Below are 17,027 nucleotides of genomic sequence, written 5' to 3'. Positions count from 1 at the left end.
AAAACCCAACAAACAAACCAAACAAAAAAAACACCAAAAACAAAACAAAACAAAAAAACCCCAACAAAAAAAGAAAGCACATAGCAAAGAAGAATAGTAGTAGCCCACTCTCTTTCTAATAATTTAAAGAAGATGTAAAGATGATTCTTGAAATGGTAGACTGGTTTCAATTTAGGGGACAGGACACTACAACTATAAATTGCTGGGTTTTCTCCTCCTGGAGATTAAATAGGAGGAATAAACATAATTCCTTTTAGAAAAATATCAACTTTCTAGCTAATCTTAAGTGGGAGAATGCAAAAACTCTTCAAGGTATCAATCATTCTAGTCATATCATGACAGGACAATCTGAAGATTTTTATTGGTACCAACCATGTTGGTTATTCTAGCCTATTAAAAAAAAAAAAAAAAGAGTAACCTGATATCTAGCATTCAGTCAGCTTACATCAAATAGAACAGAACCATCTTTCTCCTAAGAAGTGTCTTGAGAAAAATGGAAATGAATTATCAGATCTCATTACTATATTAGCTTCTCTGGTTGAGATCAGCTACACTTTATTATTGCTAGTTATTCTGATATTCAGCTATTAGGTTTTCAAGTCCTTGATGGTTTACTAGTAGAACCAAACCCTCTGGTGCCCTCCTTTTGGCTAGCCAACACAATACCTGGTACAGAACATCTCCAGAGGGAAGTGGAACCTCAGCAGCTTGTCCAAGGTTAGCTGGTATTCCCATGGACTGAACTGCTGGTTGCAGAAGTTGTGGGTGAACCTGACTTGGCAGCTGAGTCACAGGCTGCAGAAGGGTTGGAAGCTGACTAGGAACCACAGTTGGTCCCCCCGGAATCCCGGCTGCTGTAGCAGATGAAGCCAAGGTGAGCAGAGGCTGATTAACGCCAGCTGCCATTGTAACGGGAAGGGATGAGAAACCTGTCTGAGCCGCAGACACAAGAGGAGTTGATATGGGAATTTGAGAGACGGGATACTGAGGGAGTAAGGAAGTAGAGAGTGGCTGTCCCAAAGGGAGGAAATGAGCACCAGAGTGGACTGGAACAACTGAGGGTTGTGTCGCAACTGGGATCTGAGGTTCGCCTTGGATAGTTGATACTGGCTGGGAAACTGGAAGCTGGGAAGGTAAAGAAAAACAAAACAGACAGACTTTTAAAAAAAAAAAAAAAAAAAAAGCAAGGCTGCCAAAAGCAAGATTTATGAATTAGCCAAAAAGAAGGAAAAAAACCCCAAACCCCTGCATACATTAGTGTAAGTTAATGTGAAACACAAGAATAGGGAAAGGATAATAGGAGACAAAGAGGCTGACAGACTGGCTGTTTCAGATCTTCTGTTGTAGAAAATTTTGTTCATGCTTCATCATTTAACAATAAAAAGAGGACACTTCCATAGGCAAAGCCTTTTCTGCTTTTTTACAGCTTTATTTAGATGTATTTCACGTACCCTAATCCTTTGTCATGTTTGTTGTCACTAAATGTATGACTGCTATTATAGTAGTTACTGGAATTAAAAATTCCTTCTCCCTGGAAGTAGATTCCAATTCATGTTGCTTCTACAATTCTAAAGTCTAATATTGGCCTAAGAAAGTAGGTATGTAAGTACCATATTTCACTGATTCTAGGATGCAATCATCCCTTTCTACCATCTGGTCATTTTAAACATTTGTGAAACTGAGACACAGTTTGTAATTAATGGTGTGTCAGTACTTGGTTACATAAAATAATGGTGCGTTTTATAATTTCAGTTATCTGTCTGAAATACAACAGAAACAATACACTGGCCAAAATACAAGGACAAGCCCCAGTGTTAAAGTTAAAAAAAGGTCATTCAGTAAAATATACCTTCCAAAGTGATTAGAAAGAGGACTTAAAACAAACACAATTCCATATAAGGGGTTTTTATAACTTACTGTCAGTAGGCAACGGAGGAGGAAACAATGTATAAATGTACATGAAAAATATAGCACAGCTGTAAACCTAGAATATTAGGTATAGTTGACACAATTCTACAAATGTCCAGGTTCAGCTACCAAAGCAGTTATTTAACCCACCACGATTCAAGTACCTGTCAAACAAACGTCTTTAGACTAATAAACCTAAAAGTTAAACATTTTTGGATTGTGAATGCTGTCAATATGTACCTATTTACAGTAACCAATACATGTGCACAAAAGGAACAACTGTCAATTTATTTCTGTGGTGAAAATAACCAACTTCAGTATTTCACCATTAGAAAAGATGGAAACCTATCCATGAGAAAGTCATACGGAGATTCTTTTTTAGCGTCTATTTAGGAATTGAGAGTTTACCTGTTTTCCAGCTGATACTTGAGGCAAGACCTGCGGAGCTTGAGACTGACTGACTGGTTGTGCAGTAGCGGCCTCACTGGAGGCTGACGTCTGTGGAAGTGAATACTGCACTGTCTGTTGAGGAGGGGCTGTCTGCTGTACTCCCTGCTGCTGAAAATAAAACAGAATTATTCAGTTTTATTTCAACTCATTAACAGCCTGGCTCTAAGGAAATATGTTTGCCTAAGGTCTTCTGAATGTGTACATGACAATATTAGTAAGAAAGGCATGCATAAATCCAAATTCAACAATTCCCTTTTACTTTTCTCTTTTTCCTCTGCTATTCTTTCTTTGTGATGGTACAACCAAGAGCAATTAACCAATGTTTCAAAATCGGAGTCACCACTGGTTCTTCACCTATCATCCCTCTTACTCCAATAGTAAGTCATTCACAAAGATCTTTAGATAGCATATCCAAATAGATCCTCTCTCCTTCAACCGCTGCTCCCCATTTTTTTATCCTCTTTGTTGGTATCACCTCTTACAATTTGGTCCTAAACAAATCCAATCTCCTATTTTAATCTTTCTCTTACTGTATTTTATCAACTGTGTAACTAATTTGAAGAACGGTTCTGATTACAGCCACAAAATATTGAGAAAAGCATTGAATGTGGAATTTTAGCTTTACCATTTACTAGCTGTAACACCTGAGAGACTGTTCATTTTACTGCCAAGAAGATATTTCTTTAAAAAGGACATGATCACTCGATTCAACGTAGGGAAAAGGGAGTAAGTGACATTTAGGAATCAACCATGTGCTAGACATTCTGGTATAATACACTTAACACATGGCACATAATTGTAAATTTTGTAATAAATTAATGGCTCTCTCTAGCCCAGCAAAAATCTGAACTTCATAGCTGACTTTCAAGACTCTCTAATACTTGTAAGTAATTTAAAATTGTTGTTAACGGAGCACCTGGGTGGCTCAGTGGGTTAAAGCCTCTGCCTTTGGCTCAGGTCAAGATCCCAGGGTCCTTGCTCAGCAGGGAGCCTGCTTCCTCCTCTCTCTCTGCCTGCCTCTCTGACTACTAGTAATCTCTGTCAAATAAATAAACAAAATCTTAAAAAAAAAAAAAATGAAATACCCTAGCCCCATATCTCAGAGGCAACCACTATTAGTGGTTTGGTCATCTCCTTTATGAATTTTTTTTCTGTAGTTAAGTGGTCATTTCTTTAAAAAAGCTTTTATTTTATCTGACAGAGAAGGAGAGTGTATGCACACAAGCAGGGGGAATGGCAGGCAGAGGGAGAGGTAGAAGCAGGCTCCCCACTGAGCAAGGACCCTGGGATCATGACCAGAGCTGGTGAGATGCTTAACCTACTAAGCCACCCACACACCACTATTAAGTGGTCATTTACACACAATGACATATTTGTTTTTTGAAACAAAAGTATGTCCACTCTATAAATGCTGTTCTCTAATGTGCTATTTTCATTTAATTTATCAATGGCATCAATATCCTAATAATGAACATTTTGGTAGTTTTTTTGGGGGGGGCACTTAAAATAATGCTACAACCAGTATCTTTTTTTTTTTTTAAAGATTTTATTTATTTACTTGACCAAGATGGAGACAGAGAGAGCACAAGCAAGGGGAGTGGCAGGCAGAGGGAGAGGGAGAAGCAGACTCACTGACAATCAGGGAGCCTGATGCGGGGCTTGATCCCAGGACCCTGTGATAATGACCTGAGCCAAAGGCAGACGCTTAATGACTGAACCACCCAGGCGCCCCTTGGCTTTTAGTTTAAAAGTTTTATTCTGTCAGATACTGTCTATAAACATTTCCAACTACATATACTATTTTAAGGTCCTTACAGGCACATGTGTTTTCACATTTTATTTTATTCCATTAACATTTTTTTGGGCTATTGTTCAAAATAAAGGACAGTGAAAGCCTGTAATATGAGTATATGATAAAGGTTCAAATATATGTTGACTCCCTTCTCTATTAAGGGAAAGAGGGAAATTTGAGGAAAAAATTCCCACCTTATACACAGGCATATGATTACCTCTCTCCCCCCTATTAATGCAGAACCAATATATACATTCACTTATTTACATTCGAGCTAAACTGAACTAAAACATCTGTTTCTGTTTACTTTGTGCTTTTTACCCCCTCCTTCCCTTTGGTCTAGAATATTGTTTAGTCTTAGCATCTGAGTATAACTTATAATCAGAGTCCAGTTTAAATGCTCTTTCATAAAGCCTTCCTTAACCCCCTCTGGCTGCTTGAAAGTGATGTAATTTCTCTCCTTTAATGGTGTAACTGGGAAGTAGTTAACTGGTGGGTTGTGCAGTTAGGCAACTTGGATTTAAATTCTGTTTCCACCTCTTATAAGTTGTATAAGCTTGGATAAATTTTTCATCTTTTCCAGATCTTATCTCAGCCTTCCCATCTGTGCAATGAAAATAGTAACAGTATACTTATAGGGTTCATATAAAAATTAAATACAAATACAGGCAAAGTGTTTTGCACATTGAATGTAATCTTATCTACTATGCTTGTTTGTTTTGTAGGAGTTGACAGATAGGTTTACTTGATTATTTAGGCTCCTTTGAAAGTAGTCCCATCTTATCGGTCCATCTTGATAGACCCTCAGTGCCTATCTAGCACATGGTCTTTGGCAGCATGAACTCAATTAGGAAAAAATCTATATAGTTAGTGGTGTGTGTGTGTATGTGTATGTTTGTATGTGTGTGTAAACGGTCAAGAAAGAACAGTTTTATAGACATACACCATCACTCTGTACTTAAAATAAGAGTGAGAGGCATGTATGCCAATTTTATTTTAGAGTATTTAGGGAGAAGTGGCACCTCTGAGTAGGCCAGGAGAATATAGTGGTCTTTTGTGCACAATCCCACTGGCTAATATTCACCACTTCAGCCAAACAGGTATTGTTGCACACAACAATTCAGAATCATGTTTTTTAACCTGTCCCATGAAACCAGTTCAAATAGCCTATAAGGACTATATAGTATATGTTGGACAAGGAAGGGTACTTGATGAAAAAAAATGTTCATGAGCATTAGTTGAATAGAAAGTTAAATACCTGAAGACTCTACATGGTCCTTTGGAAGAAATTATTAAGCAAGCTGTGTTATGGCCTATATGGCGTATAGCAAAGAAATACTAAGTGTTCTAGTAGGAGGGAGTTACTTTTTGGTACCTCATTAATATACAGCATAGCACTAGAAAGGACTCTTGCTAAAAACATGAGAAAAGCAATCCCCTGGGTGGCTCAGTTGGTTGAGCGACAGCCCTCAGCTCAGGTCATGATCCTGGGGTCTCTGGATCAAGTCTCGCATCAGGCTCCCTGCACAGCAGGGTGTCTGCTTCTCCCTCTGACCTTCCCTCTCTCATGCTCACTCTCTCTCTCATTCTGTCTCAAATAAATAAAATCTTAAAAAAAAAAAAAAAGGCGCAATCCCTTATTGGTTACATTCCAGAAACCCATGAAAGAAAGTAAATTTTAGCTAAGTACATTTCTTTCCTCACTCTAATAAAACTAGAGATATGGTTTTTTAAGAATGGGGCTGAAAACTGACAGTTGGTAAAGTGAAACTCATCTCTAAAAATAAATTCCACTTGAGGTGCCTGGGTGGCCCAGTTGGTTAAACATCTACCTTCAGCTCAGGTCATGATCCCAGGGTCCTAGAACAGAGCTCCAAGTTGGGCCTCTCTGCTCAGTGGGGAGTCTGCTTCTCCCTCTCCCTCTGCCTGCTTATGCTCACTCCTTAATAAATAATCTTTAAAAACAAAACAAAACAAAACTCCACCCATATACTCCACCCACCTTTAAAGAAAACCACATGAAACCTCAGTAGCTTCTTAAGCACCTCTGCAGAATCAAAAGTCCCTGTAGAACTTAATACAGAAAAAACTTACTATTTTAGAAATACTGAATTCTGACTTGTAGTTTTTAGTTCTATCCATTTACTGGCTAAGTAATCTTGAAAAAGTCAAGTATTCTAGACTGCATACATTTACGTAAATTGAGGGCTCAGTTTTATGATTCTACTCAACTTAAATACCATCCTATATTTAAAATAATTCATAAAATAAAGCTACCTTAAAAAAGCATCACTGACACATAAATTTTGTATTACAGCAATAGCCATATTTAGTTACATTTTTTCCCCAGAAGAGTCAACTAATTCTTTTAACCTGTTATCTATGGAATTGCCCTCATTTACTGCCACACTGCCCACCTTTACCCCCACATATTTTTCTTACCAATCAACTAATATCTTCATTTGCTAATAAGTATACACATACATGCCCACATATAAAATATATAAGAAATTCCTTTGGAAAAGGAAAAAACAGAGTACACACTTAAATTTGCTCAGCTTTTTAGTGCTGGGTGTGTCCACAGATAAACAAACAAGGACACTGGTATCCATGATAGTGTTTCTGTCCTCAAACACCTTTATGTAACTTTTAATCTGTAAATTCTTTTTTTTCCAAGTTGGCTTGATGTCTACCATGGGGTTCAATGCAGGGCTTGAACTCATGACCCTGAGATCAAGACCTATGCTGTGAAGAGTCAGACACTTAACTGACTAAGCCACCCAAAGGCCCCTTAGTTTGTATTCTTATTAGGGATTACTAATACAATTAAAATACAATTTGTTGGGTGCCTGGGTGGCTCAGTTGGTTAAGCAACTGCCTTTGGCTCAGGTCTTGATCCTGGAGTCCCAGGATCGAGTCCCACATCAGGCTCCACCTCCACAGGGAGTCCGCTTCTCCCTCTGACCTTCTCTCCTCTCATGCTCTCTCTCACTGTCTCTCTCTCAAATAAATAAATAAAATCTTTCAAAAAAACCCCCACAATTTGTTAAGGTTGGGAAAAATATGACTACTCAAATTTAATTATATACAGATTCTGTTACTTGTCTGAAAAAGCAAGAGCAAGACAAAGCAAATTCTATGACAGGGCTGTTGGTCACCAAATAAATGTACATATAAGCAAACTAATCTTTTTTTAAAGATTTCATTTATTTGAGATAGAGCGAGAATGAGATAGAGAGAATGCACGAGGAGGGGGAGCAGCAGGCAGAGGGTGAAGCAGGTTCTCCACTGAGCAGGGAGCCTGATGTGGGGCTTGATCCCAGGACTCTGAGATCATAACCTGAGCTGAAGGCCGATGTTCAACTGAGTCACCCTGGTGCCCCAACCAAACTAATCTTGGACAAGGAACATTTAATCTTCAACTAGTATCAAATGATTGTATGATCAAATGCTGGACTAGAAGGGGACTATTTTGTAATAAGAAAAGCTTTGTTTCACAAATTAATAGGAAGAGAAACCAATTTATGATTTGGTGGTTGGAAAAAACACTTCGTAGGAAACTATCAAGGAAATAGTCCATCAGGAGGTTTTTATGATACATGTAGTGGCTAACAATTAATAAATATTCAATAGTGCCAAAAAAGCATTATTCTCATGCAGATAATTACTATTAACTAATATCAATAATGAACTACAGATGTTTAATTTTAGAATTAGTAGTTTTGCTGTTGAATACATCAGCACTGTACTAATTTTTTGAGCTCCTTGAACACTGGGGAATTATATTCCCCAAATCAAAAGTTCAAAAAATGTTTAAGAAGCTCCTGAAATAGCTGTTCAGTTTCTCTTCACATAAAATCTGATACCCCATACCACAAATTAGGAATAATTAAATAGGAGTTTAGCATTATTAGTCAAACACAATGAAATGGCAAAATGCCCATAAAAGGATAAGTCACAAATATAAAAACAAAATTGATATTCTCTGGATTGTTAAATTGTTTAGAATCATCTATTTCAGAAGGCAGATGAATAATGTATCAGTTAACAATGATTCTTTTGATTTTAATGCTGTGTCTAACTCAACAGATAGTTTAAAAAGACATTAAACAACAGATTTTCTAAAATGTTACTGAACACAAGAAATGTTATGTCTCTTGATTTTTCTTTCAAAATCATAGCAAGCCTTTATTTACATCAGGAATGTAATTCATGAAAAGATATTAAACAGTGTTTTGATTACAGATAATCCATAAAATGTAGCAATGAGTTGTTCTTACCTGCTGAGAATGTTGTATGGGTAGGGAAGATGGAACGCCTGTTAAGCTACTTGAGGATGGTTGACCCTGGCTTTGCCCCTGTGCCTGAAGGAAAAAGTAAATACAACAAATTAGCGAAGCCCTAATTAAGTATATAGAGAGGTCAGGCTTTTGCAATAAATATTTAAACTCCTGAGAGTTTGCTTGAGCAAAATAAAACATTAGCTTGATTAAGCTAATCAAACATTAGTATGGGAGAGACCGCTGGGGCATCTTTTATAAGAAAGGTTAGGGAAGGATTCTATCACAGAACATATCCTGATCCCACACGAAAACCACTGATGGTTAAAACCTAACCTAATACTGTTGTGCTCCAGCTATAATTTTACCTGACAAAATACTAAAATTCATAATAAAATTCTTACTGAAATATAATAATCAGGAAAATAGTAGAATGACTATTGATGTGAAAAAATTCCGCATCTGAACAATTAAAGACAAAAGGGGATTTGATAGTGCTAATCCTTTTGCTACTTCTTGTAGTGCTGAGGTGACTTCTATCAAAAATGTAAAAAAATCCTGTTATCATCACAAACCTAGAGCAACGGCTGTCAAAACTAGAAGTGATTTTGCCTCCCAGGGATCATGTGGATGTCACAACTGAGGGAGGTGACTGCTACAAGCATCTAACGACTAGAAGCCAAGGATGCTGCTAAATAACCTACAATGCACAGGATAACCCACAACAAAGAATTATCCAACCTAAAACATTAGTAGTGATGAATGTGAGAAACCCTGATCTAGAAGAAGTCTAAGTCAAGATAAATGAGGTGAGAAATCCTATATTCACAGGATTTTATAAAGTAAGTTAAGGAAATGAAAAGGCCCACCTTTGGCATTCAATTTCAGTTTAGAGGGGTTTCTCTGAAGCTTACTTGGATCTGACACTCTACTGTGTCTTAACCACTACTAAGTATGCATTCTTCCTGCAGTAGGTTTGGAAATTAACCACCTGGTATTTTGCTTTGGAATGTTTAAAGACAAATGGCTAGCAGTGCATTAGGATTTATAGTACAGGCTAACGACTGGTGCACTAATGTGAGTATACTGCATGCCCGTGCAGCATAATTTTCAAGTTTCTGGATCTTTTTGCTTCTTAGAACTATTCTAAATAACTGATACTTTATGTACACTTTTGGGACTGTTTATGCCTCTTATGAGGGAAGAACACAGGAAGAAAGTATCAAGAACATACAATATTTTGTAAGAATGGAAAATCTAGAAGATCCAAATGATGCCTTGAATATATAATTGGAAGTCTGCTAGATTTTATCAGACTTATACATTTGATAAAATATATGGAATACATGAAATAGTTAATACTGATTCCACTTGTTGAATTCTATTATGTCCATTACTTTGTCTTTATGTGCAGGAGAGTACATACACCCATATATATAAATAACAAATTAACTTGTTGAGGAAAGAATTAAGGCCTGAAATATCTGTTTCTTAGCTTGCAACATATATCAGAAATTTGTAAAAACAAAAACCCCCACCAACATTAGATTGTAACTTTGTTGCTAAAAGTTAGAATCAGTCAATTTTATGGATTAACATTTTATTTGGACATGTAATTTACAGTGACTTGTTCAAATAATGCCATTTTAAAAGGCATTTTCACTTGTTCCTAAATTCTTAAGATGTTTCCTTTCTGTTTTTTAACTAATGAAAATTTTGTCTATTCCACACTAATGAAAATTTTGTCTATTCTTAATACTCTTAAAAAGAAATCTCCCTATTTTCCATTTTTTTTTTTTTTTTTTGTTTTACAGAAAACAAAGTTATCCTTTCTTTTTCTTTAAAAAAACCGGTCATGTTTGTCTCCAGGGAGAAAAAAATACTTCACATTAGCATTTATAAATAATCAATACTGAGTTAATTTTACAATACAGCCATTTACATTTTCACTACAAGTTGAAATTATTCTATGTACAAATAGATTTTTAACAAGTGACTAAAATTCTATTTTTTGTGTTCTCTTTCTCAAGGGTTTGCGCGTATTATAGGTAAATGAGGCAGCTTCTCTCTCAGTTTGTTCTTACATACAAGTAGTCTGTAAACCCCCAAAAGGAGAAACTCTACTAATAAAATTAAAAATAATCCTTATAAATGGAAAGGACAGACAGAAAAATGTAATGATGCATAGCAGGGTAGTTTAAAAGAATTGTGGAAGTTTTCCTATAACCTGTGGATGGAGTGCAGATCCTCCTGAAGAAAATGAGGCAGATAAAACCTGCTGAGATGTGGTTCCTTGGGGGAAACAGAAGAAAAGTGGGGATTCTTGGAACACTGTCTGAGGCAGACGGATAAAGGGTAACGAGACGTCAGAGCCAAAAGGTGCAGCTGCTCCCCCTGTAGGGGGAGGTGACTGAAAATCACTGGGGTCTGAAGAAGTAATTTGTGAGGAATCACTGGAATATTCTGGGCTTCCTATTGGCCAGTTCTGTCCCATAGGCTCTACCACAGAAACGGTCAATTCTGGGGCATGGTAATTACGCTGTTCTTCAGTCACGGGCTGTAGGCGACCATGCAATCCAACTGATTGAGGAGGTGGTTCTTCCTGATTCAAGTCCACTGCAACCTGTCGACTTCGGTAAGCACGCTGAGGTAAAACTCCTCCTCCTTCTCCTGAAGAGGAGCTTGGAGTATGAACATGAAACTCAAATACACAATTGCTTCTGCTCTCATTGTTATGAGTTAATACAGCGGGTGCAGAATGAGGAACAAAGACAGGGTGAAATTTCAAACGTGTAGCATCTGTACTGATAGGTGCAGAAATACTAGAGAGGGGAGATCCTGGACTCAATCCAGAATCTAATCTTAAATTCTGAAGGTGTCCTACCAGGAAAGCCTGTCCAGATGGAAATTCAAAGACAGAACTTGAGGTAGGACCCCCTTGTACTGGCTTCTGTTCAGGTATCTGTTTCATAGGACTTGACAGTATTGGTGAGCTGTATGGAATACCCTCATACTGTTCTGTCACCTGGGCCTGGTAAGCTAGATATACTGCTTCCTGAGGAATAAAATAGTGAGCTTCTTCTGGAAGTACTAGTCCAGGTCTATAGTCACCGTGAACTTGAGTTGATTCAAACATAGGATGGACCTGTATCTCACATGGCTCTCCAGTTACTCTACTGGCTGTAGTGCCCAACATAACTACAGCCTCTGGTGTCCAGTTAGTTGGGCTGCCACCAGGTGGAAGAAGATTTTGGCCAACAGTCCTCAGCAGGGGTTGGAAGTGGCGAGTTTGGGCTTCCAAGAAGGAGGTGCTCTTACGCCGCTGGGCGATGGCCACCTTCGGTGGACAGGTGGGAGGTGGTGAAAAAGAAACTGGACGTTCATGAATAGTTGGGAAAAATATCTGTGATTCTGGGTATGTTGGGGTCCCCCCACACGGATGCGCCATGGACTGAGGCTGTATCAACATGAATAAGACAAGTAATTCATACATTCATATGTGAAATTACAGTAGACATGCAAAACTGGGTAGCTCTGTGTAACCCTATGAAATGGTTACACCAAATTTATAATTAATAAATAACAATCCTTTTGGAAATTATGTGCATAGTAAAAATCCATTAAATACATCCAGGGTCAATAAAGTTATTCTGTGGGACTCTTGGCATCAGATAAGAGCTGCTTTTCCACAACATCCTCTCTCAGAGGAAATGGAAGAACTTTCTAAGTGTTTATTGTTTTTACCACCAATAAATATTCTTACTCTTTAACACATAATGTAAATTGCATCAGTGGAAAAAGAGTTAAAATAGTAAGAGTTAAGGGAAGACAGTAAGACAATATAAGCCCAATATTTTAAAAAGGTAAGATACTTAAATTTAAGCTGCAATACAAAGTTTTCCTATACTCTGTGTTCTTATTATCCAGTGCTGTTAGAGGCTCCAGTGTCATTTTCTTATCAATTAATCATATGCCTTCTAACTAGAAATCAAAACAGGTATTTTTGGTGGACAGCAAAAAACACAGTAATGTACTTTTCCCATCTATCCCAGACTAGATGCAGTTAATTTCACTACATGAAAAATGTTACAGATGCCAAATCACTGCATGTCCACTTTTCTGATCCTAGTTAAGGGTTGCGTAATTTGGTGTTCAAATCAAGTGAAAAGGATAATATAAATAACACGGACTTAACAGCACTTTTTATATACAGAGGCAGTTCTACACATAAGACTCTAAATTCAAAATCCTACCTTGCCAAATGCAAACAGTGTACTTTCACGGACTCTTTTTAAAAAGAGTAGATTGGTTTCATTCTTTTGTAGGAATGGTCCCTATCAAATTAGTAAAATAGCTTAACTGTTACTTCTTCACAACAGCTAAAAGAGGGCTTCTATTTTAAGCCAGAATGTTACATTTTCCTCTTTATTCAAGGAGAGTCCCAAAGTCATAAAATACTATAGAGTTAATCATTCTCCTGAGTAAAAATCTGAAGATTCTGGTATTGCCAAATCAAAAAATTAACTATATTCTCTATCTGGAAAAGCAGCAGCAAGGTCCCACAGTGTTTAACAAAACTTTAAAAGACGGATCTTTTACAGATATAAATAGGGCCAAAGAAAATCTTATGTACTACATGTCTATCTAAGATACTCATTACGGTCAAGATCCCACCTTCTTTAAGAAAAAAATTCCACAAGGGAACATGTGGCCTTTTAGTTTGCCAAAACACCATTTTAAACAGCTAACAAATTAAAAACCAACTTTCACTCTTTAATTACTCTTCACTATGGGGAAAAAAGGAACTCATACAGCTTCATGAATGTCTCTTTAGACTAAAGTGAAGAGAAAATGTATTCGGGTTATTTCTGATAAAGAGAAAATTTGCTTTTGATTAAGCCAATGAATTTAAAATGAAGTAATATGTATTCTTTACTAATGTGTGAAAATGCAAAGATTTGTACAAGTCAGTTGGGGAATATAATAAAAGCCAAATTTTATTGTGTACATATTCCTATGTGCCCAGGGCATTATTCGCATTCTCTCTCATTACCTCCTTGCTTCCCCACTGACCCCCTTAAAGCCTTGTAACAAGAAAGTTTCCTATGGGAAGAACAGTTATTCTGAAAGCATAATATATTACTAAGTGTAGTCCTTTTATTTATTTAATTTTTATTAAAATTCTTGATGCCTGGATGTATTCATTGGCAATAAATTTTCATTTGTCAGGAAGTTTATGGTTACATACAGTACTGACAAAGAGGGAAGGCAGGCTGGAGCGTCGGTGCTTGCGCTGAGAGGCAGAGTGCATAGGCAGGACACTCTCCAATGCTTTAGAAAGCTTTTCGGCAAAAGTTTCCTCAGGGGCAATCCGAAGGAGGGAAGGAGAAAGAGGTGCAGACAGCACTGGTGGTGGGGTGGAAGGAGCACTGGGAGAGATGCGGGACAGAGAGGGAACAGCAGAAAGATGGGGAACACAAACCGACATGCTACGGCCACGACGAGGCTAAACAGAAAACAAACACACACATGAAAAACACAGTACTTTGAAAACAAAATAACCAAATGTACAATGAAAATAGGGCATAGGTGACATAAAGAAGTGTTCCAACCTCCCTCAATCCCACAAATCCAAGTTTTTTGAGGAGAGGTATAATTCCACAAAGCACAACTGGCAGATCACAACTATTCTCTCTATACTGTTGGTCAGATACAGGTTATCAACAACCATGATAATGATCAATTCTCTTCCTAAATATTCTGAAATAACATCAATTATTATGAATGTATGAATAAGAATGGCCGACTAAGATAGTATAACAGGGAAAATAATGAACACTGGATTGCAGTTTTCTGCAAACTTATTAAAATTAAATAAGAGCAAATTGTTAGTTTAATACACATTATAAGGTGTAGAAGACTTTAAGACTGGACTACTTTATAGGAACTCTGGAAACTTCAGAAAACGTTTTTCCATTTCTATTTTAGAAGGCATCAGCCTAAGAAAAGTTGCTGGCTCAGTATTTTATTTATTCCACTTCCTATCTTTATCCGTAAAGGGTAGAAAGTCATTTTCTGGTAGGAAAAGCATGAGCTTTCTAGAAGTAATTCACAATAGATACAGACACATTGTGTAGTTTTACTAAAGTAGTCAATGGAAAAACATCTTATATTTGAATCTCTAAAGAGTAAATTGAACAATTTTCTGGCATATCAGAAATTCAAATTAAGTTTACAAAGTCTGAGGTGCCTTAACATAAAATTTTTATAACATAAAATTTTAATACAGCTACAAAGCAGTACACCTAATATTGTTAAGGTTGTCCTGAGCAAACTCGTCACTTTCTTTCAGGTACTGTGAACTGTGTCACTAATCATATTTTCTTTTCTAAAATTGGTTGCATAGAATCCACTGAGCCAAATTTGTCACCTACCAGTAGGAAGTATGAAAGTATCATTATACTTATCATACTTAGTTCATTCCTGGTTCTATTTTTCTCCATACTCGTTTCTTTTTTACTCTAATTTTTTTTTTTTTAATTCCACATTGATATATTATTGTAAGCCACAATAAATTCTTTCTGGAGTAAGAAATCATAAGGAATCATAAGATTAAAAAAATTCTCAATATTTGATAACTCTTCATAGGCTACCTCCACATAATACTGTCAATAAAAGGCAAGGCTGTCATTAACAGTCTTTTAGAGCATCAATAAATACAGCTATGTTTGTGGCTCAAATATTTAAAATCTTCATAAATGATCATTCTATTCCCTTTTCTCAAATTGAAACACCTAATGTTCATTACCATGTGATTAGGGAAGCCAAGAGATTAAAAATAGTTTTTAAAAAATCTAGTTATTATGATCCAAAGAAAATCAATTAGAATAATAGTAGAAACGGACATGAAATGCTGACAAATTATACGTCAGAACAAAGAAATACATCTATATAGTCTTTATAAGTTCTTCTACCCTACCTAATTATTTTAAAGGTCAGAAAAGTAAACTGTTAAAACAGTGTATTAATAGTCTGTGTTACTGTGGCCATTCATCTTGAGACCTAGACAATGCAGGACTGATGAATGGACTCTGAAACAAACAAACATCTTTTATTTCAAGCTGTAGGATAAAAGAACAGAGCAAGCAGAAATTTTATTTTCTTAAGAGAGAAAGATTTTCATTTAATGCAGAGCAGAAATTCCATACATTCAGATTTAAAAGCTTTTTGAGAAAGAGAAAAAAAAATCTATCTGCCTAAAGATCTCACTAAATAAGTGCTATATAGTGACCAGTTATTCTCCAATTCTTTCATGAGGCAGATGATGTACCTTATTTATCTCTGAAGACTTCATGGAGTGTCAACAAAAGAAATGGGGTATTACCTGATGATCTATTTTAACATTTTCTATATGAAAAGCAAAAGTGACTAATGTAAAACATGGGTCTATGTGTGTGTGTGGGGGGTGTTTTAATATATATATGTATATATATAAATGCATACAATATTTCAAGAAATAATCTCCATAAGTTGAGTCTGAAAATAAATCTGTAATAAAACAATACCAACTAAAGAGAAAAAGCAAATGAACGTATACTGGGGAAGGAATTTGTGTCCGACACAGACTTTAAGGCAGGAACACGCATAGCAACTGATGGTTAACTAAACACAAGCGCTAAATTAAATGGTCATACAAATAAAGGATTTCTTCACTTTACTCACATGCAGCATTCTATAAATGGTTTGAATGTCTTACCTGTGTTTTATACAGTAAGAAATCTTACAAAAAATGCTCAGTAATTCTTTTAGTAAGTAACCTTTTGAAAAATCTCCTTGTGCCCACCCCCAAATCATCTGTATGTCCAACTTATGCTGCTTTGAACAGTTTCAACTCTAAAGTGCTAAAGAGAGCATTATCTTTAATCAAATGCAGATTACTCTAAATCTTATACATACTTTCTTCACATATGAATTTCGGCTAATTCTCACACAGTAATGTTTATGTCTTAGCCTGCCAGAACTATTCTAACTGTACTCTATAATAAACTTATTTCCTTCAGAAATATACCATTTATACTTTCTACTTCAGACTTCTGCTATTACTTGGATAGTAGAAAGAATGTGAATTTAACACATTACCTACTGGCTCTGGTTATAGGCTTACACTCTTTTATGCAGTTACTTACCACACTTGAGGGTGGATAGACCCCATGGGGCTGAGATTGTGCTTGGACAACAGAAGCTGTATGCCCTGGGAGTGTGCCAGTAGAATGTGCCTGTTCATGCTGGGACCCATATGAAACTGTCTGTTGGCTGCTCACTCGAGATTCTGTGAAGACAGAAGATCCTTGACCACTGTCAACCGTCCCGTCAGCTAAAGGAGAAATACATTGTCAAAAAACAGAAAGACAAATCACAAAATGGAGATTTATATTTTCCCATTACAAACCCATGACTTTAGGGTTAATTAGTTTTTTCTTTGCAAAGACTAACCTAAATAAAAAATGAATACTAGTTTTTAACTAAGTAGATTTCTGTGTTTAAAAACATGAAGGATCCATATGGAAAAAAAGGTTTAATGTCTTTTTAAAAAAAAA

The 17,027-nt window shown here is 36.5% G+C and overlaps 2 protein-coding genes across 2 annotated transcripts in view; both read right to left on the bottom strand.

Moving 5' to 3' along the window:
- The window catches only part of LOC116859298 (serine/threonine-protein kinase WNK1-like), a gene marked incomplete at its 5' end in the record, with an annotated part of 41,894 nt that extends 25,080 nt beyond the window's left edge, over nt 1-16,814 (bottom strand). The window contains 4 exons of the mRNA XM_032844453.1: nt 667-1,125; nt 2,317-2,466; nt 8,431-8,514; nt 16,617-16,814. Coding sequence (XP_032700344.1) covers nt 667-1,125; nt 2,317-2,466; nt 8,431-8,514; nt 16,617-16,814 — 891 coding nt within the window. The remainder of the gene's footprint in view (nt 1-666; nt 1,126-2,316; nt 2,467-8,430; nt 8,515-16,616) is intronic.
- On the bottom strand, nt 10,607-15,878 carry LOC116859273. The gene is made up of 2 exons (XM_032844379.1): nt 13,679-15,878; nt 10,607-11,887 (listed from the first exon to the last, which is right to left on the bottom strand). The coding sequence occupies exons 1-2, from the start codon at nt 13,916-13,918 to the stop codon at nt 10,628-10,630; spliced, it is 1,500 nt and encodes a 499-aa protein (XP_032700270.1). The 5' UTR covers nt 13,919-15,878; the 3' UTR covers nt 10,607-10,627.
- Nucleotides 16,815-17,027: the final 213 nt, after the last annotated feature.

This window comes from Lontra canadensis, unplaced genomic scaffold (assembly GCF_010015895.1).
Source record: "Lontra canadensis isolate GAN:19392208 unplaced genomic scaffold, GSC_riverotter_1.0 scaffold153, whole genome shotgun sequence".
Taxonomy (NCBI): Eukaryota; Metazoa; Chordata; class Mammalia; order Carnivora; family Mustelidae; genus Lontra; species Lontra canadensis.
Note: the sequence above shows the minus strand (reverse complement) of the source record. Positions and strands in the feature narration are given on the sequence as shown.